Source organism: Achroia grisella, unplaced genomic scaffold (genome assembly GCF_030625045.1).
Source record: "Achroia grisella isolate CSIRO2021 unplaced genomic scaffold, CSIRO_AGI_Agris_v1 utg1248, whole genome shotgun sequence".
Lineage (NCBI taxonomy): Eukaryota > Metazoa > Arthropoda > Insecta > Lepidoptera > Pyralidae > Achroia > Achroia grisella.
Genome location: NW_026712607.1, coordinates 1,083,093 through 1,102,980, shown reverse-complemented (window position 1 = coordinate 1,102,980; position 19,888 = coordinate 1,083,093). Strand labels below are relative to the sequence as shown.

Sequence of the window (19,888 nt, the reverse complement as noted above, 5' to 3'; positions counted from 1 at the left end):
TCTCCATTATATAGAATTTAATCGACGTTGCAGAAAATCCGGCAGATGAAAGTTAATATTATATATTATTCTTTATTTATATTTTATAGGGTCACTACAGTGAGCTAAATACTGCAAATATAAAATATTTAAATACTTTATTGAGATGTTACACACAAACATATAATCAAATTAATATCACATTGAAAATACAAGTTAACAATTAATATTAAAACTATCCTTAGAAAAATATACAAATTTGTCTAAAAATCATAGTGGGTATAACAGCGCTGTACGAGTTAAAACGGCGATATCCGTCATGCAGGAGTTGGCCTTCAGCCGCTCCATAAGTCCTGTGGGTTTGGTGTGCCATCTGCACTCGTCCTCTAACGTTCGGCGAAACTGTAAAGGCCAGCAACGGCCAACAGCATTAGAAGAGTTAAAAAAAAGTTTTTTTTTATGTAACTGGAAGGGTAAACCACTAGATGGCAAGTGGTAACCGTCTCAAAACCGTTGGAACCGTTCTCAATCAAATGATTTAATTTTCATAATCGAATAAAAATGTTTGATAAAAATTTCAGATTTATAACAATCAACCTATTAGCTATTCCAGTCACATAAAAAAAAGAGATCAACCTTATAAAACTATTTAAATTTCATTGAATTACTTTATTACTATAAGGAAATAATAGGTACTTAGTATACTTTTAAACTTCCTCGTTTAGTACACATTATTAATACAGTTGAATAGGTTTTAAAACGAATAATTTTATGGTAAGTATTTATCTCTCTCGACGTTTCGACTAGGTTGTACAAGCCGTGGTCACGGGCTGACTCGAGTCAGAGCGACGTCTCTGACCGTGACCATGACGACGACGACCAGAGACGTTGAAATACCTTCATTTACATTAAAATAGTGTCAAAATCCGTTTAACCCTATTAATAATAGTACTTATTATATAAATTAATCAGCAGTATATTTATATACATATATATGTCACAGTATAGGAAATATTGATAATCTGGACTTATACAACATTCATACACGACAACAACAGTCAGTAATAAACAAGAAGGTCATCTACACAGTCTATTATTAGAGTAGTGAACCTATTAATTTAAGATTTTAAGTGATTGTCAAATCTTTCACCATTATAACTACAGAATGTATTTAGTTACAGAACTATTATTAGGCACGTATTTTGTTACATATAAGTTTTAATATAAAATGCATCTGCAGCGTCAAAAAAACATATACGTTTCGGGAGTTTTTTTTTTGTTTCTACAGATGCAGGGGGGTTATTATATTTTATATAATTTTTAATAATAAAAAAATTATGTACCAATTGTCTAAACATGTTTCTTACTTGATTACTCTAAAACGATTAAACGAATTTAAATTAATAATAAAATTACTAATGCAATTATAATATTAGGATAATAAAACCGAGCTCGTAAGCCTGACCACTGACTGCTAATATACAGTCAACCGTTTACCAATCGTTTCCCATTGGTTACTATCCGGCCACTAAGTGATTCCTTAATAAGAGTCCTTACTAACCTTACTAGCAATCGGGGAACATAATGACTAACCGAATGTATATCGGCGCCCTAATATAGTAAAGCCATTAGCGTAACACCTTGTTTTCTTGTTATATTCAATGTCGTCACTATTTACATATTATAACATTCAACATGATCTTAATATTCTTTATATCTTTATATTTTACAAACATTTTAGTACAATTTTCGTTATAATTCCAATACATTCACCTAATAATATACATACAAATAGATTTCTTAAAACTAAAACAGTAATTAGACACCTTTTTGAAATTTATTGGTTTCGTAAATGTGTATTACATATACAGGGTAACTCGGAAAGGGTACTAAACCGCTAGCATTATAACATATTATTAATAACTAATTAAACTTGCGTGATGTTACTTCTGAATTGGTTTTTTTTTTATTTCTGTTCTGTTAAAAAAATTAATATGTTTTATTTATTACAAAGGATCGGCAACTCTATTCTTCGGTATTCAGTCAAAAACAACCGACGTTCATGATTAGTGGATTGGGAAGTAGGGGGCGTAACCAAAATAAGGCACGCCTCCGATTTTCATTAAAAAAAATCAATGTCGATATCTATATGTTATGTATGATAAAAATATAAAAACTTTGATCCCAAAAAATATATGCATTCTTTCATATCCTTTCCGAATAATCCTGTATATTTACATATTCGTAAAACCAATGAAATTTTATTAAACATATAAATATAAAGACTTACAGCTTACAAAAACAGTCCAGCTCTTACTATTACTACACGAACATACAGAATAAAAACAAAGTCTAATATCAAGGGTGTATAAAAGAGGAATCATAAAAAGGTCACTGCAGCTGATGCTGGTATATTCATAGTATATTACTAGAAATTTTCAAGCAATAAAAGTCACAATATTAGAAACTGTTGTTAATATTTACCTTTTTGATATATAACCTATAAGTTTAATTATTGACTTATTGAACCTATATCTCTAGGCAACAAGTGGAAATAACACTACGCTTGTTTATATAATATCAAAGCATACAGTGACGGAAGCGGCAACATATATTTTTAAAGGCCAATTTATTAAACGGAATATTTGCTATTCGCATTTAATCATTTGTACTAGAAACCCTTTAGTGAGATATATTCGCAAGTCATAGGTTACATTAACTTAAACATTTCTATACAAGTCGCCAATAAATAAATAAAGAGAATTAATAATAAAATCTAATAATAATATCTCAGGACAAATCATTCAGCGCCATCTAGTCTCAAGCTAACCAGAACTTGTGTTATGGGTACTAGACAACTGATAGAAATGGTGAAATATATTTTTTGTAAATACACACATAATATACATAAAAACACCTACTATATACAAACAATCACTTATGACTACAAATGTTTGCATCGTGCGAGGAATTGAACCTGCGACCAACGGAAGTACAGCAGCGTGCTAAACTGCTATATCACCGAGATATTAGGGATACGAAATTCCATTATTATAGTAATATATATCTCTAATACTATGCCCCGTAGAAATGGATGCAGATAATTAGATATAGGATTCTATATATATACAGAACATCATACGTCAATCACATGTTTTAATTTATTTTTTTAACTTAAACGACATATGTGTATTGCAATAGTTGTTTATGAAAACGTGAAATGAAAATGAAACCCATACTTTCATTTAATGTGAGACATAAACACCTATATTAGCCTAAAATGTAAATATACTGACTTTAAAAAAAAGAAATTCAGTTGAGTTTCTTGCCAGTTCTTCTCAATCAAGAATAAATGATTTCAAAAACACATTCTTTCATGTGGGACATTATAGCCTCTTATGAACGCCAAGTTTTTTGTAATTCATATTTTTTTCCTACCGTCCAGTTACAGATTCAATTGAGAAGGACTGGCAAGGAACTCTACTGAATTTATTTTTTAAAAACCAATTTGAATTTTGAATTGAAATTAAATTAGAATATTTATTTACATAGGAGTTTCGGCCTCTTATGTATGTCATAAATTTTTACCATATTAAGTTACTTGAGTCCAGAAGAACTGGCAAGAGACTTATATGGTTATATTTTTTCATATTATTATTATGCTTTAATCAGATTAAATATTTAAAAAAATAACATAGAGTATCTGTAGTGTATATCTCTACCATATTATACAGTTCTAACCTATGTATTTGTATAGAAATAATTTTCACTTGATTTCATGATTTAATAAGAAAAATATAGAGCTCTAAATTTTATATGTATGTATTTTCTACAAAATTCTGTAAACCTATAGGAACTGTTTTTAAGCTATTTTACAAGGAAAATTAAATGTTGCGTAATTTATCCATAAAAAATCCGCATAAACCGCTCTGTCAAAAGCATATTTCAAGTATACATATAGAGTTAATATATAAGATATATATATATCTTATATATTAACTATATATAGTGATACTATGTAAGAAAATTAGTCAATATATCCCCATTTAGTCACAATATATAAATATACAATATAATGTTGCGAAAATAATAGAATTAAAATGGGGTAAATATCGCGCAGTAAAAAATCAACCGTATATGTACTGCTTAGCCAATTTACCACATGTGTATAAATATAATTATATACATAGATAATATATAACTGATAATGTCATAAAAATGGGAAAAAAGAGCGCGGTTAAAATTCATACTGCAAGAGTCTAGTCTGAGATGTTCAGCCATCACTTCTATATAAATATATATTATTAAATATAAAATGAAAATCTATACCTATATATTTTTTATATCATTTATATATAAACGAGCTTGCGGTAGACTTGATGGTAAGTGATTACCGGTACCCATGAGCACTCGCAACACCAGGGGAATTGCAAGTGCGTTGCCGGTTTTAAGAAGAAATAAGCTCTTTTCTTGAAGTTTTTATATCGTATCGGTTCGGAAATACCACTGCTGGAAGGTACTTAAAGTCCACTGTCAGAGAAAATGTCATATAAAAATACATTACTTATTTATTAGGATACATACATTACTCATACATTAGGATTTATATTATTTTGTTTAATTCCCCTACAATTAGCATATGTGTGATCACAAATATTCACTTGACTCACGGAAACTTGACTACTGTTACGAACTACTCTAATGGTGATCAAATTTCGACTGTTATTGAATCTACACCCATATTACGACACGTGTTCCGCCTCTGAACAAGGCATCATCAAGCATTGAATAGAACCAAGCTATACCCGAAATAGCTTGGAAGCCTAGTGTTGACGGTTCGGCGACCAAACAAAATAATATAAATCTATTAAGTAGTGAAATGGTCTTCTGCAAAATAACACCTAATTGCATTAAATTTATATATAAATATTAGTGTTGACGGTTCGGTACATACATGTTTATTATTCATTCTCCAACAGCGTGAACCTATACGCGAGTCATTCATCATCCAGGAACCTCGTGGGCGGGTTCCTCTGCTTGTACCTTCGGACGATCAGGTAGATGATGCCAGACATGGCCAGGAACACCGGTATCCCCAGTCCGATTGATATGATCATGATTACGAAGAACGAGAAACTCTCCTTTGGAGGCGACCCATATCCGACTGTGAAGGACCTGGAAAAAAGTTTCGAAGATTTTAGTTCACTAATCAGATGCCTGATGGTCTGCTCTGATGATTATGACTGATTTATTTTGATACGCAACTAACCACTTAGTCTAGGTAGCAAACTTTGTATACAGGTCGCAGTGTTACAGGTTACCATATGACAATAGCCCAACCCCCCCACCCTCTCCCCCCGCTCGCACGACACAAACATTTGTATTTGTGTGGGATGGTGGTAATTAAAGGCGCAATATGTAAAAGTAATAGTATATTATAAAAATATATGTCGTAATAAACTATATGAAAGTAAGAGCAATAGAAGGAATAACAAAACCATAGCAAACAATATAAAATATAAATATTTTAAAATAAGGAATAATTGTACCAGCTCGAATGTAAGGAGTCCTGTACAGTATTCATCAGTATGATTGTATGAGTCATAAATATTATACATAGAAAACACCCAGACTCATGAATACAAATGTTTGTGCCGTACGAGGAATCGAACCCGCAACCATCGGAAGTAAGACGGTGTGCTAAACCGCTAGACCACCGAGGCCGTATAAGAAAATAAAACTGTAAATATACTAACCATGACGTGTAATTATGTTGCTTGTAATATCCATCGGCTGCGTCTCCGAACGATACCACCATGTCTTGTATGAGTACGTCATCGCGGTCGAAACGTTGGTAAAACGTTTTCAACGTACTCTCGTAGGGAAGATCAGTTCTATAAATTATATTAACTTACTAGTTTGCAGGGAAACGTTGTTTTGTCATATCAATTAAAATCGCTTAAAAATAGTTGGTAGAACATAGAATTATCGAAGGGTGATTATATTACTATATAATACCGTATATTTTCATGCAACATTATAAAAATAAAAACATTTAAATAATGTTAGGGGTGGACAAAACTTATCACTTAGGGGTATGAAAAATAGATAGTAGCCGATTCTCACCTACTGACTATGCATATAAAATTTCACAAAAATTGGTCAAGCCGTCGGAGGAGTATGGTAATTAATATTGTGACACGAAATTTTATATATAAGATAATAACTGTTTCCCGCGATTTCTCGTGGAATTTCCCTCTTTTTCCTTAAAATAAATATAAATTCTAAAATAAAAGTAGCGTAAGTTACTCTTTACAACATCTGCGATTGAAAGTCGCGTCAAAATCGGTCCAACCGTTTCAGAGATTAGCAAGAACAAACAGACAGAAGATGTGTGTAATATGCATTTAGTGAGAAGCTGTTAATTTGAAATTAAAAACAGACCCTTCAATTTTATTTGCACACTTTACAAGCGAGTATGTTAATAAATATTTATATATAAATGTTCTTGTAAGTACCTGTTGAAGTTGGAGACATGTGCATTTGTGGAGACAGCGACGCCGCGCTGGGGCTCCGTGTAGGCGACCGGGCGAAACTGCAGGAACCCGCCGCCCTCACCGCGTCGCGATGCCGGAGTCACAATCTCCACTATCTGCACACGATACCAATAGAAAAAGTAGATATTAGTTCATATCAGTTATTCATAACCATTTGATTGGCGCATTTTTGAAGAGGGCGGGGCGTAGCAACTAATGCGTTAATTCTCTAAAAGACTCTTATCGGAAGTTTGAGTGTCCTAACGCTGCTTCGCTTTTCGAAGACAATTAATTCGAATCCATTGCCTTGAAAAGCAAAGTGCTCAACTAACGAAATACGATTACTTGTAGTTATTAGAAAGTCTTGAGAGCGTCATAGTTTAATAGTTTTCTGCCCCCATTTTGGACGAAGATCACGATCTTTTAGTTTGAAGCCGGTCAACAAAATATTTTTGCGTTAATTTATACTTTGGACTGGTTTCCAGGTGATACAAAGATGACTATTTTATTTTATATATACCTCAAAAACTCCAGGCGTGTGTTCGTCGTCCAAACTCTTCCTCATAGTATAATTCATCGTGTCATTTTTCTTGTCTGTGCTGACCAACAGGAAGTGAAGCGCGAACCGCGACGCTTCATAATCTTCAGAGCACGTCAAATTCACGAGATTGACGTCGATCAGCGTCGAGTTGGACGTATGGATCAAATGGGGAAGATCCACTGCATAATCTTGGAATGGGAGCAGATCCAACTGTGAACAGAAAAACAATATAGACTCAATTTGCATATAAGTTATAGTGTAGAGGTTTAAAATCGCAGGTTCTAAATCTAATTCTTCTTTTAAATTTAGAATTGGAAAAAAAATAAAATAAAAAAACAAATATAACTATCATATAAATAGACATTTATGTACAAAACTAATGCTCTTCAAATTTTGATTAATAGACCTTCTTGTCGCGTACAGTAAAGCAGCAACAAAACGCAACAAAAAGAAGCGTTCTGAAAATACATCTAGCTTCGAACTAAAGCTTCTACGCATAACGTTCAGACTTTCATAATGAAATCGATCGAGGCAACGTACCTTTGCTCACTCAACCAAATTTGTAATTTTATAATAGTACAATTTACCCAATAAAATCAAAATAGTAAGCGAAATATATCATTTCTACAACCCGTAATCTGCTGACGCCATCATCACCTACCATTTATACTGTTTTAAACATGACGCGGTCATTATTTATACGTATAATTAGTAAAAATCACGGGATCTTACCACGTTTTATATTTATTTGCTGAGTTCCCGATATAAATGATCACGGGTAAACATCATATCACAGTTTATGATTGATTTTTGATGTTTTTTACAATTACACCTACCATTTGTTCATTCGAGCCTCATCATCGCGTAAGTTAAAAACTTCAAGTGACCCTTTAAGGACTAGGTAATAAATAAGATTCAAGGTTAGATTCGGAGACACCCCACACGTCACTATTGGTTGAAATATTATAATATAGTTGCTGTTCCGGCCAATGTTGTTTAGCCATATAAATTTCAGTACTAATATTGTTATTAAAAAATAGAGGTTAGTGGTGGAAGGGTGAAAATTTACAGATGTATGTATTAATACCATATTATAAAAAAAATGTAGACAACATTATTACTTAGGGGTATGAAAAATAGATAGTAGCTGATTGTCGGTCCTACTAAATGTGAATATAAAATTTCTTAAAAATCGGTCAACCTTTTTATTCTTATACAATTACCAAGCGACAACCAAATTAAATTAAATACAATAACAACTAAATTAAATTAAATACGTCCTATAGTCACGATAGTATAACTCTATGAATTTTTACCTTTTAAATTTTTTATTTATTATTCACCTTAATCTCAATTGTGCCGTTATGGAAGTCATTCTTGTAGTATGTCTGCATCAGCAACTTCACCTCATTGTCAGATTGTACCAAGTCGCCACGTATCCAATGTAAGTCCTTCAGCGGGTACTGACGCCGGGGAAAGCGGTTCTCAAAGTGGCCGTTGTCATCTGTATCATTGTACTCGTATATCTGTGGTACAAAGAGGCAATAAATCAATATAAAATTATAATATAAATAAATAACCCTGGACAATTAACACAGCGCCATCTAGTCCCGCGGTAAGAGCTAAGAGTAAGCTTGTGTTATGGGTACTAAACAACTGTTATAAATACTTAATAATACATACAAAATATACATAGAATACAATCAAGACCAATACAAACAATTATACTCATGAATACAAATGTTTGCACCGCGTGAGAAATCGAACCCGCGACTATCGGAAGTAAAGCGGTGTGCTAAACCTCTAGACCACCGAGGCCATCAAGATGTTGAAAATATTGGCTGGAAAGATTTAGATTTTTTTATATATATATTTTGACATAAATTTAAAATATTGTAATATGTGCAGGGCCGTCTTAACCCGGAGGTTCAAGAGGTGGAGCCGCAACCGGGTGCGGGTTCAAGGCCTACCGAATACTAGAAATCAGGTGTTATTAACTTTTAAACCTAATTAATGTCACCGTAATTGCACCATTAAGTATAATTTATTATTAGTCCAGTAAAATTTTAAATTAAACCATCATGTGACCAGATTTGGCGCAATATATAAAAATAAGTACGCAAATACGTGACTCATAATTTTCGGGCAGAAATTTTGATTTATGTTGACCAGAAAAATATGAAAAAATTAAATAAAGGCCTGAAAAACGCTTTTTTTTCAAAATAACTTGATAACGGTAAGGAATATGAAAATTCGTTTTAAATAAAAGTTATATAGAATCTGCAAACACGTTTTTTCTTTATGTGCTGTTAGTCCAGAGTTTAGTATCAGGGTTCTGTTCATTGCTTACGATCTGCGCTATTCCATTGCCAAAAAATAAAAATTAGGTTTAAGATAATAAATATATTTCCTCCCCACAATGTTTCTTTAGATGACAAATTAATTGGTGTTTTGTTACATAGTTTACAAAACCATTACTCATTCAACATGCATTGTCAATTTCAATGAAATGAATTTGATCTCAGTATTGGAAACCAATTGTGATTCAATTAGGTCAGTATATAGCTATCAAAACATGCGTTTGAGTCATAGGTAAGTATCATAGTACATATGGACTATCATATTCATAATAGATTAAGCAGCTGTATTTCTAACCCGCATTGTACTTGGTAATGTATTACTCATAGTCACATATACAGATTATACTTAAAGAATACACAATACACAATTGTTGAGACAAATTGAATCTTAAATACACTATTAATAGGGAGTAGAACATCTCACAATCTATACATATAAATAAAATTGGAATGTCTGTTTGTAATATTGAAATAACCGTTATTTACTACATGCATATGAATATATATACACCAAAATATCATTTTTTACAATTTTTGTCTGTCTGTTTGTTCCGGCTAATCTCTGAATTGGCGAGACCAATTTTGACGGAACTTTTATTGGCTACCTGCCAATAAAAGTCCCGTCAAAATTGTCTGATGTAATAAGGAGTAACTTGGGCAACTTTTATTTTAAAAATTTAATAAAAAAATAAAATTCCTAGCAGACTTAGTAGCGAGTACAGCTAGTTTTTTTATTAAAATAGGTAATGCAAACAAGCTTGACTACATTGTAACTCAACAAATTCACACAACACCACCTAGACCCAAGTTAAGTAGCTAAACCTTGTGTTATGGGGACTAGATAACTGGTACAAATACATAGTTTTTTTTTCGTAAATATGTATACAATATACATAGAAAACACCCAGATTGTTACAAACAATCATACTCAGGAATACAAATGTTTGTATCGTGCAAGGAATATAACCTGCAACTTTCGGAAGTAAGGTGGTGTGCTAAAACTGTTAGACCACAGACATCAAAGTTAATAGATATTGCATCTACAACTGAGAACAGTATCGGGTGTCCCTTGGTACATCACCAACAATGAAATTCACAAGGAACTTGGCGTACTAACAGTAAAGGAGGAGATCCTTAATTGTAAAGTAAAATATAAAAAGCAACTATAACCACCCAAATCAACTGGCTGCTCAATTACTATAAATACTTTACCCCAAGCGACTAAAAAGAAGCGACATTGTGTAATATTTGCAGTATGCTTAAGGAGTAGATCCTCCCGCTGGACACTCCATTCTTAGATCCCACACCCAAAAAATCTGCTCATAGTTCTGGGACTGATTGCAGATAGGAAGAGAAAAAAAATATTCCATCTATGAAGATTTCATCATAGATATAGAAAAAACCACTGTAGTTAAGCTACTAACCTTGTCAATAGCGATTGCAAAACTGTACTTAGGTTCTTCAGATAACTTGAAGCTTGGTTTATTGTCATCCCATACTACATCCATAGTTAAATTAAGACTTGAGATTAAGAATAGTACTGTGGGTGTATGTCTTGTGAAGTCCCACACCTGGTGCACTGAGTCATGGCTGCCATCTGCTCTTATATATAGTAATGTGTCATATTCTGAACAATGTATGCAGCCAGGATTTAGTAGTGATGTTATCTGAAACGAAACATAGGTGATTAATTTGTCTTTAGTGGGAATAGAATAGAATAGAAATAATCTTTATTCAAATAAACTTAATATAAGCACTTTTGAATAGTCACATTTGAATAGACATAGTTGAATAGTTTTTTTATTCTACCACTCATTCGGAACGCAGACTCCTAACAAGAAGAATGTGCAAGAAACTTGTGTGTTGCTCTTTTAAGCATGATATATCAAAACCAATATTTTTTTGTAAATTGGATATCTGCAATTAGTATGGGTACTATAAGCAGCTGAGTTGTTGGTAGTTGATGTGGGAGAATCTCTATCCTTTGACAAAGTCCTCATATTTCAGCTAGCTTGAAACCTTTCATCCAGCTCCAGAATATTTGCTTTTTTTAGTCTCTTTGCTGGGTTATTGACTAGACCTCCTTTGTGATTATATTCTAGAAGTTAGCATCAGTAAGAAATAACTCCTGTAGTGATTATAGTTAACTTAGAAAATGGTCTATTTGAAATAACTGTAAGTAATTATATATTTCTAATACAAATCATTTTATTTTTGGTAAACAAATTCAGTTCTGCTAATTTATAATTACAGTTCATGTAATAAATATGTATACTAAATGTGTTCAAACATAGAACAAAGACAACAGCAAAATCCTAATTAAAAGTTATACTGATAAAAAATTACATTTATTTACAAAATGCAAACAAATCGATACCCAGATAATGCTAAATGTACAACATACTAATTTAACGATTGTTATGGCTCCAGGAGATAACAAATATACAAACAAACTAGCAATGTTGACAAAAATTATTCATACAGTACTAATTCATTGTAATTATTTAAGGTAACATTGTCGTATCAAAAAGGTTTTGCTAATGTGAAAACATCGCGCTACAAAAAGGGGTGGTTTAGACTACTGTAAAACAATAAAACCAATTCATTCTTACCTTTCTATTCTGGCTGTTTACCAAGGATATTGATAAAATAACTAACAAACTCCACAAATACATTTGTGTCGTCAAAGGAAACATTTTTGTCATAACTATTGGCAATATGTTTTTTATTATTGTTGCAGTCTGGTAAGCCTAGAGTTCACGTCATGAGCAGGCGACCATAACATCCGATGCACATAAATAATTGGATGAAAGGAACGCCTCGTTTAGATGAGGTTTTAGATATGAATGTGTACGACAATTAACTAATAATGATTAATTTATTATAGAATTAAAATATTTGGTCAGATAACCACACAGTACAATAACAAAGAATAGAGGCACAGACTAATATAAAATTATGTCGTGTAAGTCTTTCTGATCTGTGATTTCGTGTCAATCTGTGCTGTAGTCTGTCGAGATATTATAGTTTTTTTTGTTTCGGTTTTTCTACAGGCAAAAGGACTAAGCCTATACAGCCAGTAAATAGTAATTAAAGTAACACGTTTTGTAGGTCTCATTTAGATGTCCTATATATTTGTATATTTTATTCATAATAGTTCGATACTTATTGGAAGAGGATAGCATATTTTTTTTATTTAACAGGATTATATTATTTATCTACCTCGTAAAAAATGTAAACAAATAAATAAAAACTAAATCTTAATCTTTGTAATTTCCAATTAAAAGCTTCTCACATGTATAATGTACATACTTACACCAAAAAATATGTATATATTTTTCCTGTTTGTCCGTTTTTTATTGCAAATCTCTAAAACAGCTGAACTGATTTTGATAGGACTTTCACTCGTAGATAGCTAACGTTATGAGAAGTAACTTAGACTATTTGCGTTTTAGTAGTTTTATTTAATATAATAAAAAAGGAGTTAAATTCCACGCGGACGAAGTTGATGGCAAAAGCTAGTATACAATACAAATGAAAAATAAAAGACAAACAGTAAACTTATTGTATATTTACATTTCACAATACTGTCCTTAACATTGTTTCTTACATTGCTCTTCGTCAAGCTGAGGGGAGTGTTGTCGTTTCGCCTTTGACTTATTCGAATGCTTGTTTTGATTTCGTATCGCCTTCGACATTTTCTCTTCACCAATGCTGAAACAAAATGTTCGGTGTGTAGTGCGGTGGTTGGTGGTCGTCACCTCACCACGGTAGCGTTACCAGAAGCTTAGCGTGCCTTGGCGGGGCCCCGTATACGCCCCTGAACGTAACACATGATGTGATGACGTATTGCTATATAATATATTGCTACATAGTATACCAGTGAAACTGGTCAAGATCGCTGGAAGGCATTGGATGCGAGCAGCGCTGGACTGATCGTCGTGGAGATCTTTGGGGGAGGCCTATGTCCAGCAGTGGACGTCTTCCGGGCTGCGATGATGATGATGATGATACCAGTGAAATAATTGTAAGATTTATTATACATTACTAAGTTTATTTGGTACTGTGCTAAATGACTTATAAGTATATATATTGCGGTCCATAAGTGGTACAAAATTACTCACTTAACATTAGCCCTGGAGCCAGGGCCCCAATAAGGGGTAGGATTAAACTGGAATCGAAGTCGTCCATCGCGTCGGCTGATCGGGTTAGCATCCAGCCGCTCTGTGAGGTCCACCTCTGACTGTATGGGTTGGGACAGGATGAACTTGGCAACTGGATCTGCATCCAACCTGCAGTTCACAACTAGTAATTATTATTTATTTAACTTCAATGTACAAAAATAGTGTGTACATATGGCGGTCTTAACACCTTGCGGTGTTATCTACCAGGCAACCATAAGTGGCACAGAGAAAGATTTTTTAATTTCTACAAAAAAATATACATACATAAATATAAATATTATATGTAAATAAATACTTAATGATCTGATAATCTAATTATAATTACATGCTTATGTAAGTAAAAAAATGGAGAAACAAACAAAAATTATCAAGAGAGAATTGTAGGGAAATTACAAAAAAAAAATTAAAATAAGGAGAAGGACAGTGATAGAAGTTACAAATTTAAATAGTATTACCAAGATATGTCAGAGACAGGCGGAGAGGAGAGGATTGTTGGTACTAGGAATTAGTGACCCTATTGAGTTGGTGCTAGAATTGTATCATGCAAGTTTGACCCATATGTGGCCGCTCTGGAATACTTCATGTTTTATTCCTGATGAATTCACAGCGATGTGCAATAAATCTTACTTGACACTTATTCTCTCATCCTCTAATCCTCTTATGGGTGCTCCAGTGTATACAGTTACCACAGGTGGGTGCAGCATTCCATCATCACTTATTAAAAAACCAACCAGAGAAAACTTTGTACAAAATGTTACTCTGATTCATCAAGTGACGATTTTAGACTCACATCAACTTTAGCATTCTCTGCTGCAACAATTGTTTCATATATAAATGAAACTAGCTGTTCCCGTGACTTCGTCCATGTGGAATTTAACTTTATTTTTTAAAATATAAGTAGCCTAAGTTACTGATGTAATAAGGATTACATCAGCTACCTGCCAAAAATAGTCCCGTCAAATTCGCTCCCGGCATTTTAGAGATTAGCCGGAACAAACAGATAGACAGACAAAAATTTTTATTTTGGTGTATGTATGGTACATACACCAAAATAACATTTCAATATATTCATATGCATCTAGTAAAAAAGGGTTATTTTAATATTATAAACAGACACTCCAATTTTATTTATATGTATAGATATAAAAGAAATTATAATATGCCATATGCATTACCATTAAGAAGTATCAAGATATCATGTCTCCGCACCCAATATTTCTTTATATTAACACAATATTCTTACTTGGCCGGCTTAACTGGGTGCGTCTTCTCCCAAGTGCGTAGGATGTCCCACATGAGGTGCGCGGGCGCAGTTGTCTTTATCGACAACTTGGACGCATGTGAGTACGACACCTTATGTCCAGCGTTCATTATTGCTGACCTGTAAGACAAGTAAAGGCACTGAAATTTGTACTTTTTTTATGCAATTAGAAGTGGCAAATGGTATATAATAATAGTCCGGGACAAGTCTCACAGCGCCATGTAATCCTGTTTATGAACTAATGTGTAGGTAACACATGAAAAGTATCTATATAACTTGTATCACCCGGGTGAAAGCTTATTTTATTAGCATATTCGTATTAGCTTATATATTATTATGATGTATATGCTATATTACTGTAGTGTCATCTAAATACGTTCAATAGTTTTTGCGTGAAAGAGTAACAAACATCCATCCATAATCACAAACTTTCGCGTTTATAATATTAATAAGACTAGCTGACCCGCGCAAATTCGTCTGCCTCACACTTTATTGACATTTATCATTATATTTCACTCAATTTACATAATATCTTTTTAAATTATACCCTAATAGCTGTATCCGCGACTTCGTCCGCTTAAAATAGTGACCTTGACCAAATAATTAAAAAATAATTATTGACATGACCCAATAAAAGCCAAATAAAAAAGTATCATCGTTTTCATTAAGATGCATAAGCTAAGCTAAACTATAAAAGTGTCATCAAAGTCAGTTTAGTAGTTTTTGCGTGAAAGAGTAACAAACATCCATACTCACAAAGTTTTGCTTTTATAACATTAGTAAGAAAAAAAACCATCAATCGAAACGCAGCTTACTGCTTGGTTAGAGAAAGATATATGCTAATAATTTATAGCAAATCTTCTCGGATTAGTATAAAAAAAAATTAACGTATTACCACACCTCATTACCATCATAGGCATAGTCTCCAAGTGCACACGCCCGAACATCTTGTCCAGGGTGTAGTACAACGGTACGCTGTGGAGCTCCTCCCGAACCATAGACAAGACGCCTTCTATCCGCTTCGCTGTTCCGAACAGAGCCGGGTGCTCTTGTACGTGCATTAATACTCTGGATACAAAAGCTTCGTCGTGTATAGGCGCTGACCAGATAGGGCCACCAAGCTGTAAATTGCAGAATGGCTGTATTTCCTTTAGCTTACTTTATTAGGATAAATAAATATTTAAAAAACTGTGTACCTATATCGTAGTTCTACCTTTCAATAACAGTTTAGCACACCGCCTTAGTTCCGATGGTCTCGGATTCGATTCCTCGCATGGCACATTTGTATTCACGAGTATGACTGTTTGTATCAGTCTGGATGTTTTCTATGTATGATAAGTATGTATTTACGAAAAAAAAATGTAACTATGAATTTGTATCAGTTATCTAGTACCCATAATTAAGGCTGATGGAATAGTGTGACGTGGATGAGAATTAGCGTCGCTGGCCGGGCCGACGCTGTACTCCGCTCTGTCGCGACCCTACCTCCCGAGGTACTAGACCTGCCGCGGCAGGATTAAGGAATATAGTAAACTTACATGATGCCTTTGATTGCAGTGCACACAATGCTCTCCCACGACCGGCGCGGGAGGTAAGTACGACTTCATTTGTTCGGGGTTCTTCTCACTGGGGTTGGGTTTGAAACCACCCAGCGGCTGCAGGGTTATGTGGTCACATCCCACGCAGTGGTACACCATTGACAGTTTACTGTTAAATTAATTACCACAATTTTATTTTAGAAATATAAGTAATCTTTATTGAAATAAACTCAATATAAGCACTCTTGAATAGTCATATTTTTTATTCTACCACTCACTCGGAAGGCAGACTTATCACAAGAAACTTGTGTGTCGCTTAATTATATTGTGTTAATTAGTTTTGTCCAAAAAGAAAAAAAAGTTAGGGGTGTACAACCCTTATGCGTAGGAGTATGAAAAATAGATAAAAGCCAATTCTCAGACCTACTAAGCATACAAAATTTCATAAAAATCGGTCAAGCCGTTTCTGAGGATTATTGTAACTAACATTGTGACACAGGAATTTTATGTAAAATAATTGTATGTAAGATACCTAGTGGTCTTCTTGCAGTGTATCGCTCCTGAGTATACCTTTACAAACACACGGATGTAGAAATCTGCAGATATACTGAGCAGTGGCACTATGTAGCGGCTGTATCTATTTGCATGTTGCTCTATACATTGTAACAATATCCTTAATGCCTGGAAAGAAGAATGATAAAAATTTGTAAATATGAATGAATACAAATATTGAGGAATCGAATCCGCGACTATCGATAGTAAGGTGGTGTGTTATAAACCGCTAGACCACCGAGGTTGTCAGAATATGATATTTTGAATTTTTTAAACTCACCATTTCATGGCAGCATTTAGTTTTCAAACTAACAGCACCATATTTACAGTAACATGTTTCTGGTGAGTTACCAGCTAGTACCGCCATGTCTGTGGCGGTAACGAGTAGCAGGCCTCCTTCGCTGACACTCTGGATTGCAGAGTCGAGGAATATAGAGGGACAACCGTACGGGTCTAAATCGATAGCCGTAAACCGCTTTGCCGGTTGCTTGTGTTTGTACATCAGCATGCTGGAATAAAAAACAATATCAGCAATCAGCACATATGTATGTATTATAGTTTACTATGGGCATAAAATGGAGAATGTGCATAATTAGTTGACGACAGCCTCTGTGGTGTAGCAGTTTAAGACACAGATTTATTTCTGATTGTTTGAGTTCGATTCCTTGCATGGTATAAACATTTGTATTCATGGGTGTGAATGTTTGTATCAGTCTGGGTGTTTTATAAAGTAAGCATTTACCAAAAAAAATATTTATGTATTGACATCAGTTCTCTTGTACCCACAATATAAGCTCTGCTTAGCTTGGGACTAGATGGTGCTTGATGGTGCTGTGTGAATTGTCCTAAGATATAATTATTAATAATAGAAGCAATGGAAGTCAAACTCTGTGTTAAAGGACACTGAATATAGAGATAAATTGTAAAAAGATTTTAGTTAAAAAGGAATTCCACATATAATCAATTGATATTTAGGGATAAGTAGCATTAGTATTTTTAATTAGTGTGTCACCAAGAAATACTTTCCCAATGAGGTTTTGACAACTTTTTTTAACAAATGCAAAAAGACAATATGCTGGTGCAGATAGAGGTAAAAAAATCAAAAGTTTCCTCTTTATAATATTACAATAAGGTCAGTAAGTAAATAAACAAGACACAGTAATTTGTATTCAATATAAAAATATTCATACCAAGCATCATCATGGTTGGTTTCTATCAAATTCTCCACCTGATTGTGTATAACATTAGCCTTGATAGTTTCAACAGCCTGTATTGAAAAGTCATTGGCAACAATTTTCGTAACATTTGGCACTTCTTTAGCATAACGGATACTTCTTAGACCGGTTGCAGACAGAGCTTCTAAAATAGTTATATTGATCTGCAATAAAAATATAACAACAGAATTAAATAACATATTATATATTGCTACTAACTGACTTCACGCAACTTCCTTTGCATTATATGAGGACATAGAGAAGGAGTTACAAAGAATGAAAAAACATATCTTTGGAACAATTCAACTCAACGAAAGCTCTAAAAATAAAAAAATTCAGCATATTAGAAACATTTTTCATTAATTCTCTAATACAATCTTAGTGTGATGTTATATTTAATGACCTTAGTGCTTTAGATGGTATTTTCTATATATCTTAATATGTACTTACAAAAAAACATAAATATAAAGTAAATGCATTTTTATCAGTTGTCTACAACACAAGCTCTGCTTAGCTGGGAATAATTAACATAATTTTTAATCACATTTCATGCAGGCCACCAAGATGGCAAACATTGGCTATCTAACATTTAGAAGAGTTTAATTTAAACTGGTAACTTAAACCAGGGATATTTTGTTTTCATTAAAATTTTATATTTGCGATTTAAAAGTGGTTGGACTAATACTAGTACAATTTGCTCCTTTAATCAACACTAGTGAAGCATGTTGACAATATCTTAGCTTAAATCATGACATCCTGCATTATCAATGTTTAAAGCACAATTACAAGCAAATTATTAAATTAAATTAATTACATTACAGTACAATTAACATTTTTTTCTATCTCACATAAATTTATTTTGGGATTTGTGTATTCAATTATGTCAACCGTATATATCCAACTTAATTATAACAACCTTAAAAATAATAAACAAAAATGAAAGAATAACCAACTGAGAGGGATCTACAAAAACAACTTACTGCGTTACTCTCTGTATTACTGTTTTCTGACATTACATCCATCTGTCCATCTTTTTTAGTTTTCTTCTCTGCCTTAGCACGGTTCTCAGTCTTATAGTCATCAGTAAAGATACTCAGTACTGCAATACTTAAATCTCTATTAAATTCTTGCACAGGATTGTAGAATACTTTCTCAGTGGTCAGGCAGATTTCAGCTTGGCCTTCTTTTATAGTTTTGTTTGGGATAACATCTGTTGATGTTTCCATTCTCATTTTATGCTGCAAACACAGCCTATGTTAGGGCAAATTAACAAGAATAATAACAAATTTATGTCAATATTACCAATCTAAACGATACAAGCAGAGGCGAGAAGGCAAGTGTATATTTGCTAGTCAAAATGCAAATCACAGTCATACTTATATACAATTTTTTTAAATAACTCATTGATTATTCCGTGAGTTTCGGCTAGGAGGTGTAGGTAAAACAAAATATATTCTTGAAATGCCTTCATCCTAAAGAAAATTTTGGCTAAATTCATGTTTTTAAAACGGTAATAGCGCAGTTGCATTCTGAGATTGGTTATTTAATTTAATTATTATAAAACTAACTTGTAAGATAGGATTAAAAAGTTTCCAATATCTTCGAAAATACATAAAAGAACATTAAAAAATTCACATGAACAAAATGATTCAGTATTTTGATTTATTTTCAATTCTATTGAAAATTTAATTAGAATACAAAAACACGTTGCATTGTTTTGACA

General features: G+C 33.2%; 2 protein-coding genes across 2 annotated transcripts; both read right to left on the bottom strand.

Moving 5' to 3' along the window:
- Positions 1-4,933: 4,933 nt before the first annotated feature.
- On the bottom strand, positions 4,934-12,341 carry LOC131854924 (glycosylated lysosomal membrane protein A-like). Its single transcript, XM_059206106.1, has 7 exons — positions 12,029-12,341; positions 10,841-11,083; positions 8,400-8,582; positions 7,036-7,266; positions 6,498-6,631; positions 5,736-5,873; positions 4,934-5,154 (listed from the first exon to the last, which is right to left on the bottom strand). Exons 1-7 carry the CDS (start codon positions 12,119-12,121, stop codon positions 4,977-4,979), a joined length of 1,200 nt encoding a protein of 399 aa, XP_059062089.1. The 5' UTR covers positions 12,122-12,341; the 3' UTR covers positions 4,934-4,976.
- Positions 12,342-12,988: 647 nt separating this feature from the next.
- LOC131854898 (tRNA (guanine(26)-N(2))-dimethyltransferase-like) lies at positions 12,989-19,837 on the bottom strand. Its single transcript, XM_059206081.1, has 10 exons — positions 19,734-19,837; positions 19,146-19,403; positions 18,142-18,329; positions 17,232-17,460; positions 16,932-17,080; positions 16,400-16,568; positions 15,762-15,982; positions 14,844-14,981; positions 13,541-13,708; positions 12,989-13,130 (listed from the first exon to the last, which is right to left on the bottom strand). The coding sequence occupies exons 1-10, from the start codon at positions 19,776-19,778 to the stop codon at positions 13,010-13,012; spliced, it is 1,686 nt and encodes a 561-aa protein (XP_059062064.1). The 5' UTR covers positions 19,779-19,837; the 3' UTR covers positions 12,989-13,009.
- Positions 19,838-19,888: the final 51 nt, after the last annotated feature.